Source organism: Lytechinus pictus, chromosome 18 (genome assembly GCF_037042905.1).
Source record: "Lytechinus pictus isolate F3 Inbred chromosome 18, Lp3.0, whole genome shotgun sequence".
NCBI lineage: Eukaryota > Metazoa > Echinodermata > Echinoidea > Temnopleuroida > Toxopneustidae > Lytechinus > Lytechinus pictus.
Window position 1 is genome coordinate 23,941,393 of NC_087262.1, and position 27,937 is coordinate 23,969,329.

At 36.4% G+C, this 27,937-nt stretch overlaps 2 protein-coding genes across 2 annotated transcripts; one reads left to right on the forward strand and one right to left on the reverse strand.

Moving 5' to 3' along the window:
- Nucleotides 1–1,228: 1,228 nt before the first annotated feature.
- LOC129282261 (E3 ubiquitin-protein ligase RNF181-like) lies at nucleotides 1,229–8,167 on the forward strand. Its single transcript, XM_064113042.1, has 6 exons — nucleotides 1,229–1,371; nucleotides 3,705–3,746; nucleotides 3,992–4,086; nucleotides 5,081–5,187; nucleotides 6,184–6,258; nucleotides 7,090–8,167. The coding sequence occupies exons 1-6, from the start codon at nucleotides 1,289–1,291 to the stop codon at nucleotides 7,147–7,149; spliced, it is 462 nt and encodes a 153-aa protein (XP_063969112.1). The 5' UTR covers nucleotides 1,229–1,288; the 3' UTR covers nucleotides 7,150–8,167.
- A 3,073-nt stretch (nucleotides 8,168–11,240) lies between these two features.
- LOC129281921 (NAD-dependent protein deacetylase sirtuin-1-like) lies at nucleotides 11,241–27,705 on the reverse strand. The gene is made up of 8 exons (XM_064113010.1): nucleotides 25,903–27,705; nucleotides 25,213–25,466; nucleotides 24,632–24,784; nucleotides 22,263–22,410; nucleotides 21,595–21,674; nucleotides 20,714–20,903; nucleotides 16,431–17,588; nucleotides 11,241–16,162 (listed from the first exon to the last, which is right to left on the reverse strand). Exons 1-8 carry the CDS (start codon nucleotides 25,937–25,939, stop codon nucleotides 15,732–15,734), a joined length of 2,451 nt encoding a protein of 816 aa, XP_063969080.1. The 5' UTR covers nucleotides 25,940–27,705; the 3' UTR covers nucleotides 11,241–15,731.
- Between the last annotated feature and the right edge of the window lie 232 nt (nucleotides 27,706–27,937).

Here is a 27,937-nt window from a genome sequence, read left to right on the forward strand (position 1 = left end):
TCACCGGAATCCGAAACCCCCGCTCTACCGACTGAGCTATCGCGCCTCCCTATTTAGGTATACATGAGGTATATCTCACCATGGTCATCTAATGCAAGTGCCAAGCGCTTGCTGGTTAGAATTACATCTAAACACATGAAGCACTTGTAGTCATTGTAATCCTAATTATCATTCTCAATCAAATATTGCGAGTGACAAGCGCGAGCTGAAAATTTAGGAAATTCGGACCTGAAGAGGGGCATTCTAAGGCTTGTTTGTAGGAATTCACTAAGACCATACGTATCTCACTACCCAAATGATGCGAGCACAAAGCGCGAGCTGAAAATTGTTGATATTCAGATCAGAAAAGGGGACATTTTAAGGACTGAATTTAGGAATTCATGAAGAGCAGACATATCTCACCAATGCGAACGTAAACATGGACAGGAAATGTTTTATATTAAGACCTTAAAATGAAAAAGAAGCATATGTCAATCACTATACATAAAACAATAATAACTCGAATTGCGAGGAAACATATTTGGTGCATATTGACTTGAAAACGGGAGGTTTTATATCTCGTTAAACAGACCATGCGAGCACCAGGAACAATAAAATAATTGTTATGTTAAAGCCACCATAATTTGCCCTGAGCAAATTATGTTTCATAAAGTTATGAATTTTTTTTAATGTAATATAACATAACATAACTATAATATGAACAATATTTTTTCTTTCCGACTACGTTTCTCCCCCTTTCTCCTTTCCCTTTCTCCTTTTTTCTCCAGCCGATGGGGGGAGGGGCTGCCCCCATGCCCCCGTAGTTACGCCACTGATGATGATGATCGATGTATAGGAGGCTATATACCCTAGCTGATTAAAATTGAGTAAGTCGTATTTAAAAAAATCTTTAAGTAACGGAACCATCATCGTCTTTCAGGCAAATGACATGTCCATATAAACAGCATACAATTAAGGGGGGTGCCTGATGCCTACATGTATGATATAAATCGGATTGAAATATAACAATGAAGGTTAAATGAATTGAGTTGAAATCACTGTAAATCTTATCATTTTTGCATATTGTGGACCTTAACATTTATAGTTATTCAATTGAGTACGTTTTCCCTATACTGTATAATCAGGGGCAGAGTATTTGGAAAATCATTCACCGCCCCCCCCCCCCCCCCCCTCCATCAGTTTCCAGATTTTTCTTTTAATAATTGTTAAAGCCACCATTAATTCTGAGTCGACAAAATATCTTTAGTTTGTTTTTGTTGACGAGATTGATCTGATTTAAATCATAGAAATGGCATCTTATTTCGACGAACATGGATGTGAACCAACAGGAGAAACTGGTCCAGAATTAAATACCCTGCTTCGGTGGGCTAGGTAATATCATAAATGTTCAACAATCATACTAATCAAGTAAACTTTTCGATTTACACTGAGTTTGCTGAGCTGCTAGCTGAGCACCGGAATCGCCGCCTTTGGCTGCCCGGAGCTCTAGCGACGCGCTCAGCAAGAACACGTCGAGTAAGTTCAGGAGGCGGGTGGACTAGCCTGGAGGCGTCTGGGGAGTGAAAGTAATATACTGTACGTATGGTCACTCCGTACTCCCCTAACGCCTGGCATTGTGAACTATAGGCTCCTACGTACCGAGGGAACTATAAAAATGCGCCAAACTGCTAGTTATGTTTAGAATCTGAGGTCACGACTGCTGTACATCATGTACATGGGTAAAAATATTGGTTGGCAACGTTTGGCAAAAAATGGATAGTTATGGTTACCAAATTAGGAATAAATTATATGAAGTAATAAAAGTAGAAGAGAGTTTACTTACACTTGTTGACATCGCCATCTTTGATCCTTTGTTAATGCAACCTAGTTACGTGACGCGTATAGAGGGCGGCAAAATCATGAGCGGTGCTAGATTAAAAAGTGCTAAAAAAATGTCCCGCTTCAACCACTGAACTAGAAATACCGTAAGGGCACTAGTATTCAACCCGTTTGGAGAGTTTCCTCAAATATATAGAAATATAGAATTTACCTGAATTTCAGACCCATCTTATTTCCAAGAGCAAATGCTGGTTATTCTTTTTCCGTTATTTTTTTCTTCAACCAGTTGACTGTGTGCGCGGGCGATCGAATTATACGGCGACGGATTTTGGTACTAGTATTCAACCCGTCGGCACTAGTATTCAACCTAGCGATGAAAGATGGCCCTATCTCTCGATCTGCCCTTGTCCCATCCGACTATGGACTAGACCATTTGAGATGAGACCAAACAGGGAATTAATCAAAGCCAGAGATTTACATAGTCATAGATCTAGATCTAATTTAGCAATCTAAACCCTTTTGAGATTTGCTATCAATCCTCACGAGGTTGAATACTAGTACCATTCAGTGCAAAAGGCCATCGCCGCATAATTCGATCCTCCGCGCATACAGTCGACAGATTGACAAAGAAAATATCGACAACAGATTACCCTGGAAATAACAAAGGTGTGAAATTAAGATAAATTCCCTATTTCTAAATATTTTGGGGAATATGTCAAAATCTTTGAATTATGCCGGGTTGAATACTAGTACCCATACGGTACATAGAGAAAACATATTGCATCTTGCCTTCTACGGCGCGTTCTCGAACAATTGACCTAGCAAAATGGCGGCGGTCACGTGACTTATCGAGTTCGCCGGCGATGTTTTGCTTGGGTGTACACGACTTCCACGTATTTCTAGTTCAGTGGTTGAAGTGACCTCAGATTCTAAACATAACTAGCAGTTTGGCGCATTTTTATAGTTGCCTTTTCCCTCGGTACGTAGGAGCATATAGTTCACAATGCCAGGCGTTAGGGGAGTGACCATACGTACAGTATATTACTTTCACTCCCCAGACGCCTCCAGACTAGGGTGGACTGAGTGAGATAAGTGACTGACACAAGACTGTCTGACACTCTGAGGTTGTGTTATTGATGGGAGCCCCCATTTGTTGGTCACAAGTTTCGTAGCACTAGCAACAAGCAGTTTGTGAAGTTATTTGTTGGAAGGTGTAGCCCCTTTATGAATTTTGGGTGAATTTCTCGGACAAGATTCAATCATGATCTTATTCCAGTTGAATTAAAATATATTATAAAATAGGTGTATTATTTCAAGCATAGCGATTGGCCAATACGCGTCACATGATATCCAACTTTTTTTGTGCACTGCACGGCAGTGCAAAAGGTGCGCAAAGAAACTTGACATTGCACGCTCAAGCAAACCAGTGCGGTAGAAGTCCAACAAAACTGTACTGTAACTTTTAAAAAATTTGTTTCTGTGTTGCTATTTTATAAAACAAATAATGCACTTGCTCTGTCGTGCGTAAAAGTAAATGCAGAGAAAGCTCGGTTTCTTCAGATGGAGCACACTGGGCACTCGCCGCAAGCGGCTCGTGCACAGTGCGGCACCTATCTAAATAAACCTCGCGTGCTCTGCATTTCCACTAACGCACTCGGCTGCATGCATTATTTGTATAAAATTGATGAGTCATTCACATTCAGACAAAGTTTCACTGAAGACAAGTGAAGAAATCTTTCTTTTGAAGGTTTCAAAATGTTCAATGACTGAGATGTAACGTTAGATGGAAATGTGCCAGTACTAGCTATACTAAGTAGATCTATAAGACTATATTATAATATATAGACAATTCTTAATTTTGACTTTTTGTTTTCTTTTTTTAACAGGATTTTAATTAATGATGTCAGACAGTATGCTGAAAGTGAAGGGTGAGTTTAGTGATGATGATCATAATGATATAGATCTAATATTATTAATAATAAGAATAATTATAGTAATAATGCTAAAAATAAAGATTATTATTTTATTTCTCACATGATTGGCAGGTTACAGTATTCTATAAAATGGTTGAAAGCAGAATATGCTGTTCCTATTACAGAATTCATTGTTTTATCACTTTTATTGCTTTATTTTTGTTTCTGTCATGTTATTTTTACAAATGTTGTCATTTCAGTTTGGAACTCCCACCAGATATCAGAAAAGCTCCCCCAGCATCAAAGGAATGTATTGCCAATTTGAAAGAGACAAGAGTTTCAACAGACAGAGAAGGTACATACTCCAGGACCGTAAAAATATTACTTTTATTTTTTTTTTCACTGAGAATGTTCCCAGCTAATAAAATTATATGATTGTGGTCCCCAAGTCTGCGCACCTAACAATATGAGTTAAGATTTAACATGAATTTCTTTTGATTTCACAAAATCTTTCAGATGATAATGTTCCTTATATTATTATGAGTAAGTGTACCAAATATCTCATAAAGATTTGAAAGAAATATAGGATTTTCTTGGAAAAACCTCGGGCACTCGTTTTCAGATTAAAAAAAAAATGATACCCCATGTCTGCGCACACATTCACTTCGCACACGATTCAGGGATTTGGGTGAGAAAGGCTGCATTTTGAGGCCGTCACATGGAATGCCCCAAATGAATCATTTTTCCACCATTTTGAGTCAGATTTTTTAATGAATATCTGTCTATGTATTGCTTGCATGTGTAAAATTTGTGTTCGTTGCATATCTTCTTATACTAGAATTGCACAGATATGCGTGTGCGCAGACAAGGGGGACTGCGCAGACTTGGGGGAACTTGCCATATGACTTGATTGGCTGAGAGCAATATGTCATAGTAGAAAATAGAATTCAAGCATTTTTTTAAATTTCTGATATCAAGATTTATGCAATGAGGCACAGATCTAATTGCATGTCTATAAAAATGTGTAAGTAATCAAGGCCTATTAATAAATCCCCTCCCTATTTTTTAAAATCCTAAAATTGCAACTAATTTCAGATCAACGTCACTTAAATTTTTTTTTTGCAATATAGAATGTGTAAAAATTGCTCACTAGTAGATTCCAGATAGCTGGAAATACATTACGGTAAATATAAATAATTAAGATGATATTACGTACAGATATCTGTAATTTGCTTTCAACATTTATTTCTATAAAGCTTGATGAAAGAGAAAGGTGGCAAAGTGAAAGAAACCAAAGATTATTTGGTCTGCAGCATTTATTGTTTATCCTTATTAATTAATCTCCACAGAGAAATGCCCTGTTTGTTTGCTACCCTATCGAGTTGGGGATGTAACAAAGACGTTGCCATGTGTGCATGAATATCACCAGACCTGCATTCTACCATGGCTTGACAAGGTATTTATAGTTACAATCAATGTTTGAGGATTGGTAGAAAAATGTGAAAATGTATACACAATAAACTCTGTGATTGTATGTCTATTTTATTAGTTTCAATTTCCATAAATTTTCAATAATACATGTATAGGTCTAATGCACGATTAATTAAAAAGGTCCTGCCAAATTGGGGTGGGGTGTATATTCTATAGCATTATTTCATATCACAATATGGTTAATATATGCTCTTTTATTAACTCGCCCCCTTCACTTGAATTTGAATTGAATTGATCATTTATTCCATTCTCATAAAAACATATTTACACAATTATTACAAACAATGCATATGTATATACAAATATTAAAATTGAAACAATAATGCATAAAGAATGTTCATCCTTTACAAAAATTGATAATGGAAAAGGAGAACCTTTGGAAAAGCCTGATATGGCTTTGCAAACTAAAAGTTTTCACAAAAATATGTATAATTCACATTGATATTTTAGAGCATAGATTATACATCAGAAAGTTAAAGAAAAAAAATACAACAAACGAGACCAAAAAAAATACAAGAGATAAAAAAAGACTTGGGGTAATGACTATGTCATGATGTATCATTATCTTTTAATATTTATTTTTTTTTAGAGATAATTTTTTTTAAATGAGAAGGAATCTAGAATTAGTTTTATTGATTATTGCATTTATTTTCAGAATTGAGATCAAATGAGAATTAAGCCGATATGATTATTGTTTTTGAAATAATTTCTTTTTACTCCATACTGACAGACAATTCATCTAAAAGCAGCATTTTGGCCCATAATTATACATACCTGTCATTTATTGTATGTATTTTTCTTTAATAATTTTTTCTTTTTGCTCATTTGTAAAGCGCTTTGATACAGTCATTGTGAAGAGCGCTATATTGTATTGTATTGAATTGTATACAAGTATATGTACTGTAGTCACAAAAATTGTTTTAATTCACATTTTCTTACTTTTTAATTTCCTTTTCCTTAGACTAATTCATGTCCCATGTGCAGACATGAGCTCCCCACGGATGATGAAGATTATGAAGAATACAGAAAACACAAAGTAAGTCATCAGGGCATCAGTGCTAGAAACCCATTCAAATGTGTGTATTCAAAACATTAGGAGGGCATGTTGTGAAGTTGGGCTTATAGGGTCATTAACTCTAGCTGAGAACAGAGTTAAAGCTGGAAAGCACTGAAATTCATCGACAGTAATAAGTACCCTGTGGGCGTATGTTGAAATATTATTTGCAGAAGAGGCTTGGCTAATGCCTTCTATATTTTTATACTTACTGAGCATTTTTATACCCAAAACTTTTTGGTGATTATTACATCAGATATGGTGAAAATTCGTTTTGTAATCATCAACTGGAATTGGTCTCTATATCTGTTTTTTATTTCAGATAAGTTGTTATGAATGTAGATTGTATTTTCACAAAGTTGACCATATGTGTGATCAGTAGCGTAATGAGCCAAAATTTGAGGGGGGTGGGCAGACATAGTGTTTGGGACAAAATTCTAAAACGCTGCATTTGGGCGAAGTGAGCAAGCAAAAATTTTGACATTTTTGATACAAAATTCTACAGGTGATTTGTGATAGATTTTGATATGATATTTAGAAAATGAGATAATATATCACCCCCTTTCCTTTTCTGTCCCTTTCTCCTTTTTTTTCTTGGTCATAAATTTTTTTTTGGGGGGGTCCATGGCCCCCAGCTCCCCCCCCCCCCCCATCTGTACGCCAGTGTGTGCAGTTCGAGAAATCAAATCCTTTTTGCTTAGAGAATAATAATTTTGTAACTGGAAGAAAAAGGTGCACATCAAATATTTTTTTAATTGGATTGCATTCTTATACATTTTGCTGTCTTTTTCTTTTCATTTCACAATATTACAGGCAAGGGCCAAGCAGAGACAGTTTGAAACAGAGAGTCTACACGACGCTATGTATAGCTAGTGGGACTACATTGAAAAGAAGCAATCTTTAATAGTGAACTATTAATTATGTGATGAGTCATCAATCATATATATTTGCCATCCAATTGTAAAGTCCATGAAATCCTTGATTTTGATTGGCTGTTGAGCATTGTTGCCATGGTAGTTATAATCGAAAGGCAGAGTTACCATACTAGTATATTTTATGCAATGAGGTCTGGTGGGTGCTTCATAAAGATGTTGGCAAGTTACTACCGACTTTACACTTGACTGGTGATACCTTCTTGAGCTACATGTAAATGAATGAAAAACAGATTATAACACCTGAGATGGTATCACCAGGGGCCTGTTGCATAAAAGAAAAAACTCAGGCAGTTTTTTTTTACCAGAGGTTTTGTATAATGTGTCAGTGGCATATTTTGTTTGCCAGAGTTTTTTATAGCATAAGTTTTATGCAACAGGGCTATTTTGTAATTTACAAGCAGTTTTATGAAATACCATACTGCTCATTAAAGAAAAATATAGATTTTTAATTAAGTTTTCATGCCATTATCTATAATGTTACTGTGGTGGTCGGACCTATTATTTATTTTTTGTTGGAGCCGGTAATGTCACAGCAATAACTAATGTCACAACAGTGTGTTATTTACATCTTGTATCAACATCTGACATCACAGTCTGAAAGATACGACTGGGCCTACTGTTGGTGCTGTGTTAGTGCTAACAACGGCCGGTACAGTTAGAAATATTCTATTACAAATGGGGATTAAAGCATGAGACATCTCTCTTACTTTGTGAATGCTTGATCTAAGTGCTCAAATGCGGATAATAATTCATTTGCTTCTTTGCGTGCAATGTGATCTACAAAAACGGTATGTTTATAAATTCTGCCAGTTTTAAATTAGTTCAATTCATAGTAGCCTATCTTGGGTAATGCTAGAAAGTAGATGTAAACCATGTTAATGGGTTTTGAGAAACCCAAAATAGTGTAAGCATAAATTTTAGATATAGTAAACAAACAACCAAGTTAGAAATTCAAATCTTTTATTTGTCTTTTGCGTTAATGTTTAATCTGGTCTTTGTGTTAACTAACCTCCCCCCAGCTCTGCAGTGGTGAGGTGGTGCTTCTCAATCTCATGAGCTAAACAGACCTTACCAAAAACCATTTCCTCACCCGCCGGGATAAAGCTGCTGTCGAGGAGGGTTGGGGGAGTGTTTTATATATATATATATATTTATATATATATATATATATATATATAAATGTGAGACATTATACATGTACAACAGCTTTGGCAACTCTTTGTATTTAAATATGTTGTGAAAGAAATGAATGAAGAGAACAATGGTAGGCGTAGCTTCAAATCAAGGTTCCCCAGAGCTATCTACCCTTTGGAAAAATTGATGATGCCGAAAAAATGTATATATATATATATATACACATACATATATATATATATATATGTAATCCACATACTATAAGTGCAAAACACTTTAAATCTCTGTAATCCATTGTGTACTGGTCATGCCTCCTTAGTCAGTCATTAACTTCTCATAAATGAACTTATATAACCTACACTAAATCACTTCACTTTGTACCTGAAGAGTGGAAGCAGCGTTCTTGCTGTTCCTACGAAACAGATCTGTAGTGCATGAAGTTACACTAATTTCTACTTATTTGGTTATATATGTATGTATATTTTAATGATGACTGGTCATTTGTTCAAATTAATATATTGTTTACCCATATTGATTATAAAAATCTATTAAATTTGTAGGCTGTTTTTGCACTCTGTACACACCTTTTACAAATATTATGTAATGATACGTGTGTATATATATGTAATTTGTAATTAACAAAAATGAAATATAATGTATAAAATTATTCCTTTTTCAGATATCACATTTTTTTTAATGTAATTATTGGAGGAGAGTTGTGATTTTCTTTCATCAGAAAAGGATCATTTTGGATAATTTCAAACTAAATAAATAATGGAAGAAGACTACAATTGCTAACCCTTCATATAGTTTAGTTTTATGATAGCAATTAAATAAAACTGGGAATGGGGAAAAAAGGGATACAACATAATTAGATGATTTTACAAGATGGTGGAATCATGACATGGTTATTAAAGCTGAAGAAATAGATGGAATTGGGCCAAAGAATTAAATAAGATAGAGAGGGGGAGAGAGAGAGAGAAATAATGGGAAAGAGAAAGGAGTAGAGAGAGAGAGAGGGGGAGTTGAGGATCATAAGGTACAGTTATGCTAAAAACTTAATGTACCCCACCAGAAAATATACTTCTTCATGCTGAGTGTTAAATGTAGACAGCACTACAATATCCAGAGAGTCCAGAGAAATAAACTTTATTGAATGTAATATATTTTCATCTGACTTCACAATTAAATATCTAAAAGATGGCAGAACCTGAACACTTTAAAATATGTTGTTTTTCTGGTGGGGTTCACTAACTTTGTAGCACCACTGCAGATGACAGAATCATTAGCAGTGCAGTGAGTGGAGAGAGGGACGGAAAGAGAGAGGGATAGAAGGAAAAGGGGAAAGGAATCTTAAGCAAAGACATGTTATTATGAAGAGCAAGAGAATGAGAAATCAAAATATGGCAACTTACAAAAATGTGTTTGCACCATGGGGCGATCATAACTTTTTTAAATGCCTCCATTCATATATTTGCTTCAGCAAATGAATGTCCTGATATCAGTAGCCAATTATTTCAGTTATTATTCCATTATAATGAAAAGTAACCCAGCAACCCATTTTGTAAAACCGGTTAATAACAATCATAGTTCCTCATCTCTTCAAGGGCCCCTCAGAAGAGTTTCAATCAAACGCAACTTCATTGTTCAAGAAGACAAATTGATTTTCAACCAAGACCACATATATGCTTTTCACACTGCACTTTTTCCCCTTAACCCCAGGAAATTGGTGAGGCTAAGGGGGGGGGGGTCTTAACCCCACCAATTTCCCGGGGTTAAGCTTAGCCCACTTCGTTTTCACACTACGCTTTAGCAAAGTGGGCTAGCATGGTAAATAGTACGGTACTATCTGGCCCTGCAAAAAAGCAGGGTTAGCCGGCCTATTGTGGTGCTAGGGGAAAAAGTGCAGTGTGAAAAGCATATACTAGTATGTGGTCTTGGTTGAAAATCAATTTGTCTTCTTGAACAATGAAGTTGCGTTTGATTGAAACTCTGTGCTAGCACCACAATTGCGGTGCTAAGAGATGCAGTGTGAAACGAAACAGGACTAAGGAAAAGTGGGGCTAAGCATTAGCCAATCACAGAAGTCGAAATTGCACGTTAATCGCGCTCTGTATGGTAAAATCATCAATATTAATGAGTTGTGTGATTGCCCGGGGTTAAGGCGTTTACCCCTGCTAAGCAAATAGTATGGGGTTAAGAAAGACAGTGTGAATCGAAAAAAAGATAGAATGGGGTTAAGGAAATGCAGTGTGAAAAGCATAATATTGGGTTTGAGTTTGATTTTCAAAGATTTTTTTAACACAATCCTTAAAGAGTCGAAGCTCTTCAGTAATCCAGTATGATAACCCTGTATATAGCATGGCTCTGCACTCTTGCTTATAGAAGCGCCGTGGTGTAGCAGTTCTGACTCTCGCTTTGTAATCAGAGGGTTGTGTGTTCGAATCCCACCACGGCCTAGCGTCCTTTGGCAAGGCGTTGATCCACAATTTGCCACTCTCCACCCAGGTGTTAAATGGTTACCCGGTAGGATGTGAAAGCCTATGTAGTATGCCTAGCAATTGAGTCTTGGAACTCTTGTTGGAATGCTCTCCAGGGAGTGGAGAAGGTGCATACATTGTATGCGGGCATGCATGGATCCGGTGACCGGGTAATAATATATCTGTAAAGCGCTTAGAGATGTCGTTCCGATGTGTTAAGCGCTGTATAATTGCGGAATATTATTATTATAGAACAAAAATCATTCCTTTGATTAATTACAAATTCCTGGATTCTGTGAAATAAGAAGTATTTTCTCACCCAATGAATATTACTAATTATCAGTTCTTCACTTTTCAAATGAACAAGACAATATGAACACAGTAAATTTGTAGATTTCACACAATGCAGAATATGTAAAATTCAAACTCTTTTATTCACCTTCTGTTAATACTGCCTAAAATTGACAATAATTATAAAACTACTTCACACAAGTATCTTCAATGTTTACTTTCTACATGAACCACTATTATGTACAACATTTATGATCAATAAAAATAATATATGACAAATTCAGTTGTTTTATTTCTTATGTGCATTTTAGAATATAAAGAAAGGCAGTATACTGATTACTTTATGGCTATCTGAATATGAAGTTGATTTCGCTTTGAGAACTAGTCAAATCAGAATTATACTCAAATTTACATACATAATCACAGGGTGACTGGGATGAAAAGAAAACTAGGTGTGTTTTAGCCTTGAAATGAGACATGCAACAATTTTGGATTGAGTTTATTCTACAGATAGTAAATAAAGAAGAGGAAGTTTGATCTGCCCAGAAATATAACAAAAAAATCAGGGAAGAGTTATTAGGACAATTTTCTCCAAATAAACATGTCATAGAGTTGCATAGAAAGTTTAAAGCTGCCTACTTTAAACTAGGAACAAACAACAAAGTCTTCTGGCACTTAAGTATCGTTTTTTTTTTAAAGATGTAATTATTTTACCAAAATTGTGATCTCAACTTTCAAAGTTCAATCTATCCAAAAGTACTCGATTTCATTTTTGCCTGTTTTTTTTTTAAAAGAAATGTTTGCTATTAAGGTTTGATTTTCTTTCACACATCAGTAGACTTCAACCAGGATCTTTTATCCTGTTTTTGAAGGGAATTTTTTGGTCACGTTGAAAAAGAATTTATGTTCTGCTTCTATTTATAGGTTTATGACATCATGGTTGCCGATTAAAATTTACTACATAAAGGAAACCATTTAAAATGATCTGTTTGTACACAAATACTGCACAAGGCATATTCTTTGCCTAAAATGTTTGGAAAGTAAGAATTAAAAAAAATTCCTATCTTTGTTTGAAAAAAAATGGTTTATTCTATGTTCAAAACTACAAACTCCATTCCACATGAATGAATATACATGTACAAGTCACCAACTGTATGTATGTTCCTAACACTCAAATGTTACAGCATGCATCATTATTACAGCATTATGCCATTGCACATTGCCATCGTATACTGCCATACAAATGTAACCATCTACACAAAGACCCTGTTATGAGCAGCAGTGGGTACAATGCTTTCTCATAGTACAACACACATAATCCATGGAGATATAAATATTCATTTCATACATTTTTCAGGTTTTTAAGATGCACACCATCATAATTAGGTGGGCTGATGTAATAACCCCATACAAGTACATGTATCTATGATACGTCTTCATTGGAACAAAATAAGTTGCAGCAATGATAATCTTACAAACTATATCAGTAAAACCAATTTTTTCATTTTTGGAGGACAAAATTTGAATTAATATAATTTCATGTAATAAATTACAAATGAATAAGTCAGACTGGGAATATGACATCATCAGCTTGCTCATTGCATATTCATGAAAACATGCTTTTCACTGAAGTGCAAAACTTTAAAATATCATAACTTTGCTATTCTTTGTCTGATTTTTATGAAATTTCCAGTGTTTGTCTGATTTTATCTATTCAAATCATATAATTTTCAGCCTGGAGTACACCATTAATATTAACTCCAAAAATTAAACTTGTTTTTTTCTAATCAGAAGCACACTGCAGACTTGATTGTTTTTGGAGTTGCCTTTAATGTTAAACGCAATTCTTATGTACCTGTTCCGAACAAGTTTCACATTTAGAGCACACCATACTAATGCAGCATAATTACCCTAGCTACTGTCAAGGACAGTAGCTGTCCGATTGTCGCTAAACTCATAACATGGAACAAAGCCCAGAATTTGAGTTACTTTCAGTTTTTATCACACTGAAATTGCCTTTCATCACTCAAAATTTTAGAATGCAATCTCACCAATGTATAAGATGATTGAAATCATGCAAAAACCCCAAAATGCACAATGGAATATTTAAAAAAAAACCAGCACATTATGTGAGTTTTGCAGCATTGAGTCAAGTTCAGGGATCAAGCTACTTTAATTCCCGCAACTTATGTGCTAACATAACCGCGCAAGCATAAGTGCCCCTTTAAGCATTTTTTTCTTGCCTAGTATAAGCACATGAGGCATGTTTGCTTGCATTGTCTCATATAGTTGTTTATCAAACATACATGTAATTCTTAACACATGAAAACATTTCCATATGTCAACTGAATAAGAAGACTTGCCGTGTTTGACCTTTCTTTTGTTTGCCACTATTTCTTAATGGGAAGTAAGAGTAGACCTGTGACATTCTCTATATACTTGAATCATAATCTCCAGGGGGCCATTTCATAAAGCTGTTCGTAAGTTAAGAACAACCTTAAGAACGACTGGTGATCCTTTCTTACGCGCTAAACCATCGCCAATTGACATTTTGGTATATACCATTTACCACAAAAAATGATCACCAGTCGTTCTTAAAGTCGCTCTTAACTTACGACCAGCTTTATGAAACACCCACCAGGGCCCTGTTGCAAAAAAGTTATATTATTATGGTAACTTTGCTATCCAATGGTAACTTGCATGGAATCCTTGAATTTGATTGGCTGATGAGCATTGTTACCACGGTAGTTACCATTGGATGGCAAAGATATTATTAATAGTAAATTTTTTATGCAATGGGGCCCAGAAATGGTAATAACTATGAACAGCTTGAAAGATGAAATCTAAAGAGACCTCACTCATCTTAATTAACAGTGTGTACATTTACAACTATATATAGTCAGAGGCATATGAAATGCATCCAGGGGACCTTTTCATGAAATGCCTTGATTGTAATTTTTACTGAAAACTTTTATAAGCTACTGAAATTCCTGGAAACAATTGGCTAACTAGTGACAGCAAAACTGTCAGAAAATCACTGAGATTTACTGCATATCGATCAAATGAGTAATCTCATTTCCTTTTCTTTGTTAATAATCATGTACATCGTGAAATAATCTGTACTTCAACCTTAAGGCTGCAGGGAATATGAAGGGATAAAGAGCATCATTACTGGTGCTTAACTGATACTCGGTTACTCCACATGGGTAGAAAACAGCAAAGAAATAATTGTGTGGATTGGGTCATTAACGCATGACTGATGGATAGGTATGACTCCACAAGAAAATGACACCTCAAGAACTTCTTGAAGGAATTCACTCAACCAACACAAGCAATAAGATCATAGCAGATTCATAGAATTTAGCAGAGGTTGAGTTGAGACCTGGGCCCCGTCTTACAAAGAGTTACGATTGATCCAATCAATCGTAACTCTATGGAAATCCATCAATGTCATAAATTTCTCTAGGAAATTTGCTCATTCTCCTTTGAAATCAAAGAGTAGCATACTGAATTGTCAAGAAAACAGTGAATATATGAATTCATATATGCATTTTAGATGTTGATGTTGCTGGCTTTCCATAGTTGTGATTGATCGGATCAATCGTAACTCTTTGTAAGACGGGCCCCAGGAGTTCGGGGTCACAGGGCTGCATAATAAGATTTGTCCAATAGACTATGAACAAATAATTTGGCCGGAGGTCAAGGCCAAGGTCAGCAAAATGTGTACACAATACTACTGCACTGAACATAAGCATTCAAAAGATCAAATCTTCTGTCCTTTACAAAATGTAATTCCAATTGTCTAACAGAATTTATACAACCTTAACAGGAAAATCAATAAATGGTTGTTCAATCAGATGTATATGAAGAGAAATGAAAAAAAATAAATAAATAAGTTCTTCAATTGTTTTAAAACAAAGAAGATGAAAATGGAACTATACTACTTAATACTTAACCCCGTATATCTCCCTTCAACATATGACTACAACATCATATAACAAGTCAATTTTGAATACAGATATTTACTGAATACACTCCCACTTAACTAGTGTCACTCATTACTCTTCCGTCTCTCCGGATAATACCAAACAAGAAAGACATGGAAGTATGAAAACTGTAATATCAATGTTGAAGTTAAGAAGAACTAAACCTGTTCAGATCTTTCATTTATCTTCAAATCGATATACCAGGTTCCAATGAGAGTAACTGCCATGACCCAGTTTGCAAAAATAACCCAATGACCCACAACAAGTTTCTTCTACAAATAGATATGTTTTCAAACCGGAGTCCCCAAAAAACAACACTCATATAGATAAGCTTTGAAGGAAAAAAATAAAAAATGAGTAGACACAGCAAAGATTTCTAAATTTTTATATTGTAAGAATTGAATGTAAATATTGATTGGCCCAGTTGTCGGCTACATCCTTGCAATGAGTTTGTATTACAGAAAGAAAGTAAGTATACACCCCCTTTCTAGATTTGTAATCTTCCCATCATGCAATGAAAGAGAGATGCAGAGAGCGAGAGACAGAGAGAGAGAAATGAGAGTGCGCCGTATCAACAGTCTGTTGCAGTTTGATGGAATTTCTAAAAAAAGAAAGGCATATTGGTTTTGCTATGGCGTCTCAGGGAACCCTATATTTGTGTATGCAGATTCAGCAGTTGGAGCTTCAAAAGGGGATCCATCTCTTCCGTTTGATTGCAGGAGAAACTGTTCTTTAGATATTGAATGACCAGAAATGCAATGGCTGGGCTCCTTGTTTGTCAAGGGAACGGTTGGTGTGAGGTCGTCTATCGACACAGCTTTCTCTTTAGCAGACACGTGATCCTCGTCCAACAAATCGGGCAAATCATCACCGTTGTGAAGATCACTGTGAAAGTCGGTATGAAAGTCACCATTCTCAAGGTTATCATGAAGGTCATCCATACCCATGTCATTGTGTAGGCCTTCAAGGTCATGAACACTTTCACCGTCGTCGTCATCAAGGTACACCTCTGCGCCATGGAATACATAGCGCATTGGTGGGATGAAGAGATATGTTGATTCTGTGAAGATAAAAAATTAGATATAATTATAAGCCAACTTCATTTAACATTAACAAGAACACTTTTTTCAGGAGGCAAGAAAACAAAGTACATTCAATTACATACTTTCTCTCAAATTTAGAGCCTGATATTGATTTGATAAATGAATTTTTAAACTGTACTGAACTTAAGTTCAATACATCAGGTTTTAACATTGGTAACGTCAAGAAATAATACTCAATTCATTTCAGTGGCTATTTTTCAATAAAAGATTTTTTTTTTGTTTTACCTTTGAGGCGAGTCGCAATGGTTTCCTGGGGTGCTTTGGTTGCAGCAGATGTGGATGGACTTGGCTTGGTTTCAGAGTCCTGGGCAAGACTGGTATCCTCTTTCTGATTTACAGGAGTCTTACTCGATGAGCCATCATTGGCTGCTGCTTCAGAGGCAGAATCATCTTTTGTGTCTTGCGACTTAGTCCTGTCAGAGTCATTAATACCTAATCCTACTGCTCCTATTTTCATATCAAAGCTTGGTTCTTTCCAGTCACCATCATCAAGGGATTCAGAACTTCCTGGTTCATGTTTAATTACTACTAAGTCGCTGCTGTCCTTGACATCAATGGTCCCTGCATCTTTGGACGAGTTCCCTATCGAGTCCAACGTTCTTTGAAAGAGCATGTATGCCTCGGCAGCGCTATCATTTTGCAAAGTCTTACCCTGTGCAGTTTGAGCTAGCGACGAGCCAGTGGAACCAGTTTTGCATGTTTGTGGTTCGCTTGACACCAAGGCATTGTCATCTTTATCAGTGCCCTGTAACCTGTCTGTCACTGATGATGAGGAATCATCTGACTTAATTTGGGAATGAGGCATCGGGTCAGTATGAAGCTTAGACTCATTGGTAAAGCCATTATGATGTTCTGCTGAAGACTGATCATCAACAGAATGAGGTCTATCATCACAACTCTGTTTTACATTTTCTCCTGGCAAGATTGGAGACTTCTGGCTGTTTAAACTGGCAAATCTGTCATCTTCCCCAACATTAGATCCCTCCACTTTATCATCACCACCAGAAACCTGACCTTCCTCCTTGAAAGAACTAATAGACTTCTCTAAATCATCTTCCGATTTCACAACTACTGGCTTTGATTCAGATACCTCATTAACGAGTGCGCTTGGTACATTGGGTTTCTCGTCTACAGTAGTCTCTGCTTTATCTAGCAATGTATGCACGTCTTTGTTGGCCTCTATGGGCTTGGGTATATTCGGAATGTCAGTGGTCTCTGTAAGTCTCTGCTGGGACTGGCACACGTGGTTCCAGCCATCCCCTAGTCGGTGGAGGATCTCATTGATGATGACATCACAGTCACCTAGCAACTCGATGTCAAAGTTCAAGTGATGCAGTGGTTCCCTGTTTATCAGAATCTGAGGCACATCTTTTGGAAGCAGACCTGTTTGCAAAAATCAAAGGCACAAAGACCAGATGACATTATTAACTCAATGAATATTTAATGATGCAACAAAATTCATTATCATCTATATAGAGCGTTTTAGCCATACATTAAAAACACTTATTTTTGGTCTTCATCAATTGGTTGTGCAGTATCAGAGCATATCCCTAGAATGACCGAAATTGCGAAGAGTATCCCATAGGCTCCTGTACAAAATTTGCTATTGAATATGAAAGCGTATTCAACAGTATAGTGTGCATGTGCGAAATATACAACGTGTACAACAATGAAAGTAATGCGGTGCGCAGCGTAAGAGCACAACGACACTCAATGACGTCACAATGAACTACATGCAAGTCGCATCTACCAAATTTGATCTTATGAAGTGTTGCCATTTATGTGATAAGTGATATCATGACTTGTTTAATCAAATTTCTCCCTCTTTTTGATTGCTAGGGGTGGGATAGATGATGATCGTATTGGATGGCTTTCTTTCATGGAATACCAGAAACATTCCACTCGTTAGGGCCAATGTTCCACGAATCGCAGATGAGTGGAATATTTTCCCAAACTCTATATTTCTGGTATTCCATTCTGAGCCATCCAATATAATATAAATATTCTTTGTACCATAAAGCAACTATCATTTTCTACTCTTGAGTATAATGACCACCTTGCAGAATGAATACAATCACTTTAACAAGTGGAATGCCTCTGGCGGTCTCACCTGCATCACGCGATTCAATATAGCAGCAGTGCTGACTTTGAAAACTAATATAACTCGCACAAGATGTTCATTGATACTTGGTTACTCTTATGTCCACGTTTTATGAACTAGACCAATACACTTACAGAGATATAATGGTAATTCAACAAATACCCCCAACATGGCCAAAGTTCATTGACCTTACATCAGGGCGCGACAAACCCGCTTGCCCGGGGCAAGTGAAAATGACGTGCGGGCAAGCATTTCTCAAAGTCAATTGCCCGATCGGGCAAGTGGTTGTTTTGAAAATGAACAAGATAAATTGACAGTAAAGTTTAATAATTTTTTGATGAATTGCAATTATCGGCCAATTATCTCTCATACAATGTCATACCAGTCAAAAAACAGTGGAAACATGTCATATCAGCGCTAATTTACCGACAAAAGGCGACAATTTATCACCAGCGGTCCCGTTCGATGGAGGCTGCCATCTTACTTTCTAAACTACAATGTGCGCATGCGCTACTAATCGACGAAGGAGCTAGCTGGGGAAACCCCTCTCTCCCCCTCTGAGCGCATGTACGGACGTACACGGGCGATCGAGCCAGCCGAGTCTCGAGCTAGATCGCACTGAATGCATGCAAGCTTCGGACTGACTCAGCCAGGACCAGACGTCCCGTATTTTAATCATTTCTAAAACATTTTTTTTTTTTTTTTTTTTTTAATATATAAAAGAAACACCAAATATCATTAGGATTTTTGTTATATGATTGGATTGTTTTTATTTGCTTGAAGTTTGAACTTTTACCTCTTTCTTTCTTTTCTATCCTTCTATCTTTCCTTCTTGCCCTTTTTTGTTACATATCTATTTTTATTTCCTGATCTTTTCTCTCTCTCTCTCTCTGTTTATTTTCTTTCTGTTAATTGCCTTCTTTATTACATTTCCTTTTTTTTATTCCTTCGTTCCGTCTCCCTTCCACTCGTTTTTATTTTCGTTCTATCTCTCCTTCCATTATTTTCTTTTTTTTCATTCTGGCCTCCCTTCATTCTTTCCTCCCTCTCTTTCCTCCTTTCTTTCTTTCATTATTTATTTCATTTTGTCCTTATTCTTTTCCCTTATACTTTCTTTCCCTTTCTTCCTTCCTTCCTGTTTTCTTCTTTCTTTCCAAGAATGAAGGCCAGAACAACTTGAACAAGAGTCAAGAAAAAGAAATGCCAAGGGCAGCGCCAGTAAATCAAGTTCAGCCAGGACAGAAAAGAATAATTAAGAGCAAAAGAATTTTTGAAAAAAAATCGGGCAAGCAGTTTTTTCTATCGGGCAAGCAAATTTTTTTGTCACTTGCCCGACAAGTAGAGGCCTGCCTTACATGACCTTTGACCTTGAACATGTGACCTAAAACTCGCACAGGATGTTCAGTGATACTTGATTACTCTTATGTCCAAGTTTCATAAGTCAGATCCATAAACTTTCAAAGTTATGATGGTAATTCAACAGATACCCCCATTATGGCCAAAGTTCATTGACCTTTGACCTTGGTCATGTGACCTGAAATGTGCACAGGATGTTCAGTGATACTTGATTACTCTTATGTCCAAGTTTTATGAACTAGACCAATATACTATCAAAGTTATGATGGTAATTCAACAACTACCCCCAATTTGGCCAAAGTTCATTGACCCTAAATGACCTTTGACCTTGGTCATGTGACGTGAAACTCATGCAGGATGTTCAGTGATACTTGATTAACCTTATGTCCAAGTTTCATGAACTAGGTCCATATATTTTCTAAGTTATGATGACATTTCAAAAACTTAACCTTAGGTTAAGATTTTGATATTGATTCCCCAACATGAAGTTCATTGACCCTAAATGACCTTTGACCTTGGTCATGTGACATGAAACTCAGGAAGGATGTTCAGTAATACTTGATTAACCTTATGGCCAAGTTTCATGAACTAGGTCCATATAATTTCTAAGTTATGCTGTCATTTCAAAAACTTAACCTTCAGTTAAGATTTGGTGTTGACGCCGCCGCCGCCATCGGAAAAGCGGCGCCTATAGTCTCACTCTGCTATGCAGGCGAGACAAAAATTGTATTATTTTTTCCATCACACAACTTGTTTGGAAATTTTGACAATAGCTCATATCTGAGAATACCTGTACGTAATTGTACAAAAATTGTTATTTGGTTCTTTTAGAAAATTAGGAAAATCTGAGCAATTCACAAATTCTGTATCATCATTCTGTCACAAGAAATGGGGAAAAAACTAATTTGTATTATCAATTGGTCAGAAAGTCTATTGTGTTATCAGGATAAACCATTCATAGTTTACTCATCAAATCATATCCTTACAGTTTCAATAATATATGTGTAATCACAACTTTACCAAATCTATCTGTAAAGAAACATAAACTCACTTGGGATAGTTGCAACAGGTCTGACTTTCAGAGAAGACCCCATGACGATAAGCAGATCCGCTGCTTCTTTGTCATCATTTAGCTTGTCATAGAAGTGGTTTGGAAGACCCTCACCAAAGAAAACTATATCTGGCTTCAGTACGGCCATCTCTGGGCTATCTGGACCACACTGGGGACAAACAGGAACAACCTAGGAAGACATGGAAATCAAAAAAGAAAAGTTAGTCTAAGAATATAGGACTAAACACGACCTAAGTATAACAATCACTGAGGTATCTGGGACAAACAGGAACAACAAAGGAAAACAGAGATATGAATGGGAAGAGTTACTCTAAGAATTTCGGACTATAAATGGCCTAATATCCATATCTGAGGTATCTGTGCCATGTTGGAAACAGACGGAACAACCTAGTGAGACATAGATACAGGAATTGGAAAGAGTCAGTGTAAGAATACAGGACTATATTTCCGGGGTATCTAAGCCACAGTGAAGGTATACAATAACAACTTACATAGAGATAAGATTGAAAAGAATAAGTAGATAGATAAGGAGTACTATACCTAGCTTGAGAAATACTTTGGGTTGAGCCATTCCTAATGTAAAATCACAATATCCTGAATAGGAACCTGCTTGATTACTCTTTACTGACCTGGTGGGTGTTTCATAAAGCTGTTCGTAAGTTAAGAGCGACTTTAAGAATGACTGGTGATCCTTTCTTGTGGTAAATGGTAAATTCATTGGCGATGGTTTAGCGTGTAAGACAGGTTCACCAGTCGTTCTTAAAGTCGCTCTTAACTTACGAACAGCTTTATGAAACGGCCCCCTCTTAGGGTAAGGAATACAAGTTGGGTAAAGGTTGTACATGATGACCCTAACTCACCTGGTTAAAGACATCTTCTCTGATAGCATCTGAGTCCACAAGAAGACCACAACGGGTACATGTCGCAGTGGCAAAGGATCCTGTATAAAGAAGCCAAAAGAGAATGTAATGATTGACTATTACTGCAAACCAGTTAGATTCTCCTTCTCACCCACTGTTGAAATAAATGCCTGAACTATTGTCAGGTCAAAATGACAGCTTCATTACATTTTTGTGAAACTATTTTTTTTCAAATGTTAATCATATTCCTTATTACATATATGTAAAATATGAAATCATGAAATATTTTCCTCCAATAATGGCACGCTTTGTTCGATTCTAATTTATTGTTAATTTGTTGGAAGAGTTTCTACAGTACCAAAACAACAAAAATTGAATCAGTTGATATTTAAAAAATGAATACATAAAGTGTGACATCCTCTGCTTCCTCATTTCCATACAGCAAAAAAAGTATATATAAATGTTTTTTGTTAATAAACAATATTTATAATAAACCAAGAAATAAATGAAAAGAAAAAAATTAAAAGAAATAAAAAATTTATTTTACCTCTGCTTTTGATGAAATGTTCAGTGTCATGCATGTTTGAATTTTTTTACTTAAAAAAAAATTCATATCCACTTCTTCTTGGGGTGGATTTGGCAATAAATGATGATAAGGATGAACTTACCATGACACTGTATAACTCTTGTGATCCCTGCACACTGTTCTAATGTATCTATGTTCTGTGTGTAGTTTCTGAGCAGTTTATCATGCTGCTCTAGCTGAGAGATGAACTTGTGACTCGGTGAGGGCTTGAACTGCCCTGGGAAAAGCTCCTGGAGGGGATGAAATATGTTTTACAAAGTTTAGATCGCCACAAATTAATTGTTCATTTGGATTTAATTCAAATAAATTTCTTCAAATGCTGCTTTAGAGGTGTTGTGGCTCAGTGGACAAGTCTCCATACTTTGCACCACAAGGTTCGGGGTTCAAATCTCCACCCAGGTGTAGTAAATGGGTACCCGGTAGGAAGGAATTCCTTGAATGCTTGAGCGTCTGATCAGGGTAGCCGTGCTAAAGCTAGGGTAATAGTATGCAGCACTTAGAAATATTTGTAAAGCGGTATAATACATGTATATATGTTAAGTAGTGTGAATTTTACATCAGATTCTCAAAAACCCTTATATATAAATTTCTTATCAAGATACATATTAGAATCATCAGTAATCACTTACTTTACAAAATTCAATATGTATCCACAAACTTTTCAAATATCACATTTATTCCTACACTTAAAGAAGATACCAAGATTGTCAATCACTAGCATAAACCTTTCTGAATCTAAATAGCATGTGACATTTGTGAAGCTTATTGGTGTTTACTTGAGAAAGCCAGACTTGCCCAATCGCGACACGTCTCAGTACAGTTTTCCCCAGAAACCATTATACATCTAGGCCAGGTTAGGGGTTCTCAAACTACGGCCCGCGGGCCGGATCCGGCCCGCGAGACTCTGCTGGTTTTTTGTAATCACTTTTAAGTCACAATATGAAACATAGCTCGATATGATTACATTGTGTATGTAATAAAAGTAATGACAGTCAAATTAATTTGACTTTAAACAAAGATTAGTGGAGTCTTTTCTGTCTGTTCTACATTCTTATTAGATGACCAGCGCGACGCTACATTGAAAAAAGTAGTTTCACGTCAAACGTCGGATAAAACGTTGCATTTGAAAACATGTGCACATACATTCCAACATGCGATCAATTTGGTTAAAACGTAAACTTATATAATTGCTGGTTCAGTTCTGCGGATTTTCTCAGGGGTACATTAGTCATCATTAATTGTTAGCCAGGTATAGTTGGCAGCAAATTCTGCAAAGAAAAGAAAGGTGGATGCTGAAAATCGTGTTTTCCATGAAGAATGGACAGACAAGTATGCATTCATTTTGCCGCAATCGAGCACAAGGCCAATGTGTTGGCCAATCTACTTTGACTACAAAAAATATTGATAGGCCTACTACAAAACATTATGTCTCTTAAATTCCAGGTCTGTGTTAAAATTGACATAGGTACAATCTACATTCCTTTTAACAAAGTACAACAATCTTGTTGTCTATACTATTATTCTTCGTCATGTCTTTGTTTTCTTTTTAGATTTTAGTATCGTCCCGTATCTCTGTCATCTTTTTATCATTTCTCGCTATTACTCACCATCTTATTATTATTTCCAATATTCTATTTTAACTTATTGTATTTACACTTGCGAATGAGTCCCATTTTTAAAATGTTTAATATACTATCTTAGGGGATCCACGCTCTACAAGCAATGCTTTTTAGAAGATCCCCTCATTTCCATATCAGATTCTGTTTAACCTATTTTACAAATGTTTTGGAACTTGTAATTGATTTGTAATTATTGTTATCATATTTCATTTGTATTTGTTTATATTTATAATGTATGTTTGATTTGTATTTGCTTATAATGTTGATCATGGAAATGGAAAATAAAACTTGAACTTGAACTATTGACTCTCGCTGTATTTTGAAATCTTTTCTAAATTTGCCTGTGTTCCATGAAACTGTAATAAATTTTGATTAAATTCTCCTAAAATAAGGGCCAGATTGCACTAGAGGGCATCTAAGACCCCGGCCGCAAGGGTCTTCACGCTTCGCGCACATTTTTTTTTCTCTAAGTATCCACTTCACCCTGGCCCTTTAAGGTTTATTTCGAGTCTCATCTGGCCCTTCAAAGAAAAAGTTTGAGAACCCCTGATCTAGGCAGTTTAAAATTAGACTTTAAATGAAACTGGACAAGAACAGCTTCCTTTGACTATGTACTGATAATTCGATCTATGGCCTGCCAACAGAAGTAAAATTGTTCTATTTACTCAATCCATCCTCCATGCTTGCGTTTTCTTAGAAAATCTAGAACATGAGATTTTTAAAATTTAAACAAATTAAAATGAAGTTGCTGTGGTATAGTGTTTCATTCACTTCATTCCCGATCGCAAGGTTGTGGGTTCAAATCCTCATGAAGTGCTTCTGAGCTCCATACCTTGGCAAACTTGTAGAATGGTCTGGGGTCTTTGCGGAAGTAGCTGATTTCAAACATGGCTTGTGGGTCGGGCAGGTCTGGAAAGTCCACTGCCAGACGAGCATACACTCCGTCTCTGGATCTGAAGTCTGGAATCCCACAGGACACAGACACCTGAATATGAATAAGAAATATAAACATTCACACGCACATGTGTACAGGCAGAGCAAAAACTTGTTTTTTGCTTTAATGCAGTGAAGAAATCAGCACAGAGCACAGGACATGTAAAGCAGCAGTAATCCTGCTTTGCAATCTGGTATTGTTCCAGACTTTGGAAGTGGTCAGACTAAATCTTACACCTGGCAAGAATACCATGCTTATTTTGCTTTTTCTCAGCAACTATACACTTTTTCCATAATCATTTGGCAGATATTTTCACTTACACATACAAAATCACTTGTGTGGTCTGTTTATTGCATTCTGATCAAACTAATTTTGAGATTGTTTCCACAGCTCTTGAAATGCCACTAATAGCATTTTTGTTTAAAATAGAATAAGATATCAAGATCTTTCAAAAGAGAGAAAAAAACTAATACACTCACTCCTGCACCAGTTAAGACCAGTATATTTTTGCAGCTATTCAGGAGTTGGATGGCATCATCGAAAGTGTTGTACTGCTCCAGCTTCTGTCTTGGGGGCGGTTCGTCGATGGAGCGGAGGTACTCTGCAATGATGGACCACATCTCAAACTCATCCATGTCATCTGGAATAGTCATTCCTGATGGAATGATCCTCATTAAGATAGATCTTGGATTGGTACCAGACATCATCTGCTTCTGCAGCCAACCCATTGGACCTGGGGGGTGTAACATAAATGGATATCTATGATTAATTTTAATTTAATTGTATTTTTTGTACAAGTATTGCCAAACATACAGTCATGCTTCATTGTATAATTGATTGTAACCTTTATGTTGCAGGGCCCTGAAGCGACAAGATATTGTCCGGCAATTATGCATAGATGCGCAAGGTTTGAAGTTGATCCCTTGAGTGAAAGTTTATCGAGAGAGCAAGATATTTTCAGGTATATAATGACGTCTGTGACCTGTTTATACACCAAACATTCCTATATATGCCTATTCGAAACAAGTTTTAAGTTAATCCATCCAATTGTAATTATCACAAGAACAATAACAGGACGGACAGGTGACCTGAAAACATTATGCCTCCAAAACAACTACCAACAGTGGGGACAGACATTCAAATTTGTCAAGCAATCCATTATGTAGTACCTGCAAGACTATCTGGCTGTATATCCCCCAGTCCCATGTCGAGGCTGTCCGTTATACTGCCCTCGCTTGATGAATCTGCACCAGGCTGATGTCCGCTGCTACTGGAACCAGATGATTCACTTGAAGATGCCTGGGAACCCCAGCTTGGTGGGAGACCATCCAGGACTTCATCATCACCATGTTCTTCCTCTCCTACAAAAAGATAAACACAAAACTGGTAAAGTATGGCAAAAAACCCAGACTGGAGGGATTAGCATGATACACCTGTTTTTAGGGATGCTGCTTTCATGCAAATTGTATTAAGTGTGTCATAAAAGCAGAATATTACATGTACTTTCAATTATTATCACCAATACCAGAGTTATAGATCAGCCCTACAGGCTGGGGCTGAATGTTTGCAAAATCTTAAACCATGGTTCCATCCATCAACTCCAAATGATTCTAAATTCTTTTTCATGAAAAAAAAATGGCATCCAGTATGTCCAACGCAAAAAGTAGATTGAAAATGGCTAAATTGTTTTTGAGAAAGAATGCTTGCACGAGACAAAATGGTTTTCTTTAATAATAACTGTACATGAATTTGGATGTTGAGGTAGAGAATTCCAGCATTTTTATGCATATCCCCACAAAACAAATAAAAAGCATTGTGTCTCACGCATACAAGCTCTTTCAACAATCTTGCAATTTTCAGTCTACCTTACTTTTGGATTGTACAAACTGGATGCTGATTTTCTCTTTTTCTTGAGGAATCACGATGGTTACCCCCACAATTCTTGACCCTTACCAGGCCAAGTGTGAAATCTTCACCACCTGGTTTTTTTTTTTACCGAGCTCCCCGATTCTCAGCTACTGTATGCAGTTTGTTTACAATGATCAAGTTTATGAAAATTTGAATATTGGAAAGATTGATTAACGCTAGACATCTACAGGTGTACCTCTAAATTGCGGTAACTATTTTTTTCAGACATTTACTGAAGTCAAAGCACACAACAATAAAACAGAGCAGGCTTGTCAGGATAACGTTTTAATACAGGGTAGGAGAGGTGATCGTGCATGATTTCCAGGGAACCTTTTTCTTTCTTTCTTTCTTTTTTCCTTTTCCTAACTGAAAGTTACATGTAGACTCACCGTTTCAACAAAGAAATTATAGTAAAAAACGGAAAGCAGATGAACAAGGCAACAATAGTCGTTGTTGTTCGTTGTGGGTCGTTTCCACACCCAAAATCAAAACTGACCACTTTGCCTATTCAAAATAACAAGACATCCTGCCATCTTTTCTGAACACCTTGACTTGTGATTTTGCCGCAAGACGACACCTACACAATCATTTCTCATCCAATCCAAAGAAAGTAACTGGATTTGTCCATGCCTAAATATTTAAAATCTATTCAAATTATTGTAGGAATAAGGTAAGGAATTAAACTCTGAGAACAGAATTCTAAAATTGCAAACAGATACAATTTTTCTTCTTTTTTGTGTGAGTTATTGCAACCTCTTTTGTCCATCACACTGCACATGCTGCATGCGGTGCAGTTACAATCCTAACCAGTCCCACAACTTTTAATTCTTAACTTTTGCCTTATTCAAAATTTTGGCCGATGAAAATGAAACAGATGACGATGTCGATGACGATGTGCAGCTTTGAGTTTTGTAATTTGTTCCTAATTAATTATGAAATACCGTAACACTAACATGTCATGAATAATTTCATTGTTGCAAATGCAATGCCAATGGCAATGAATTTAAATGGACTTGGTATGGTGAGACTACCACATATCGACCACCTCTTTTGAAACCGACCACCTTCCGCGCGTTAAAATTATTGCGTATTACAAATGATACGCGCGGGAGTATAGGCGCAGTGTCCATAGAAACGGTAAGAATCGATTTTACGAGAAAAAAAGAAGCAACAAAAAGTCAAAAAGTAAAAAATTAGTAGAGTTAATCAAAATTGTATTGACCAGACCCAAACCCCGCTGAAAAACCAAGAAATCCGATAGGAAACGGCTTTAGAACAAATATCCGTCGTCAATCG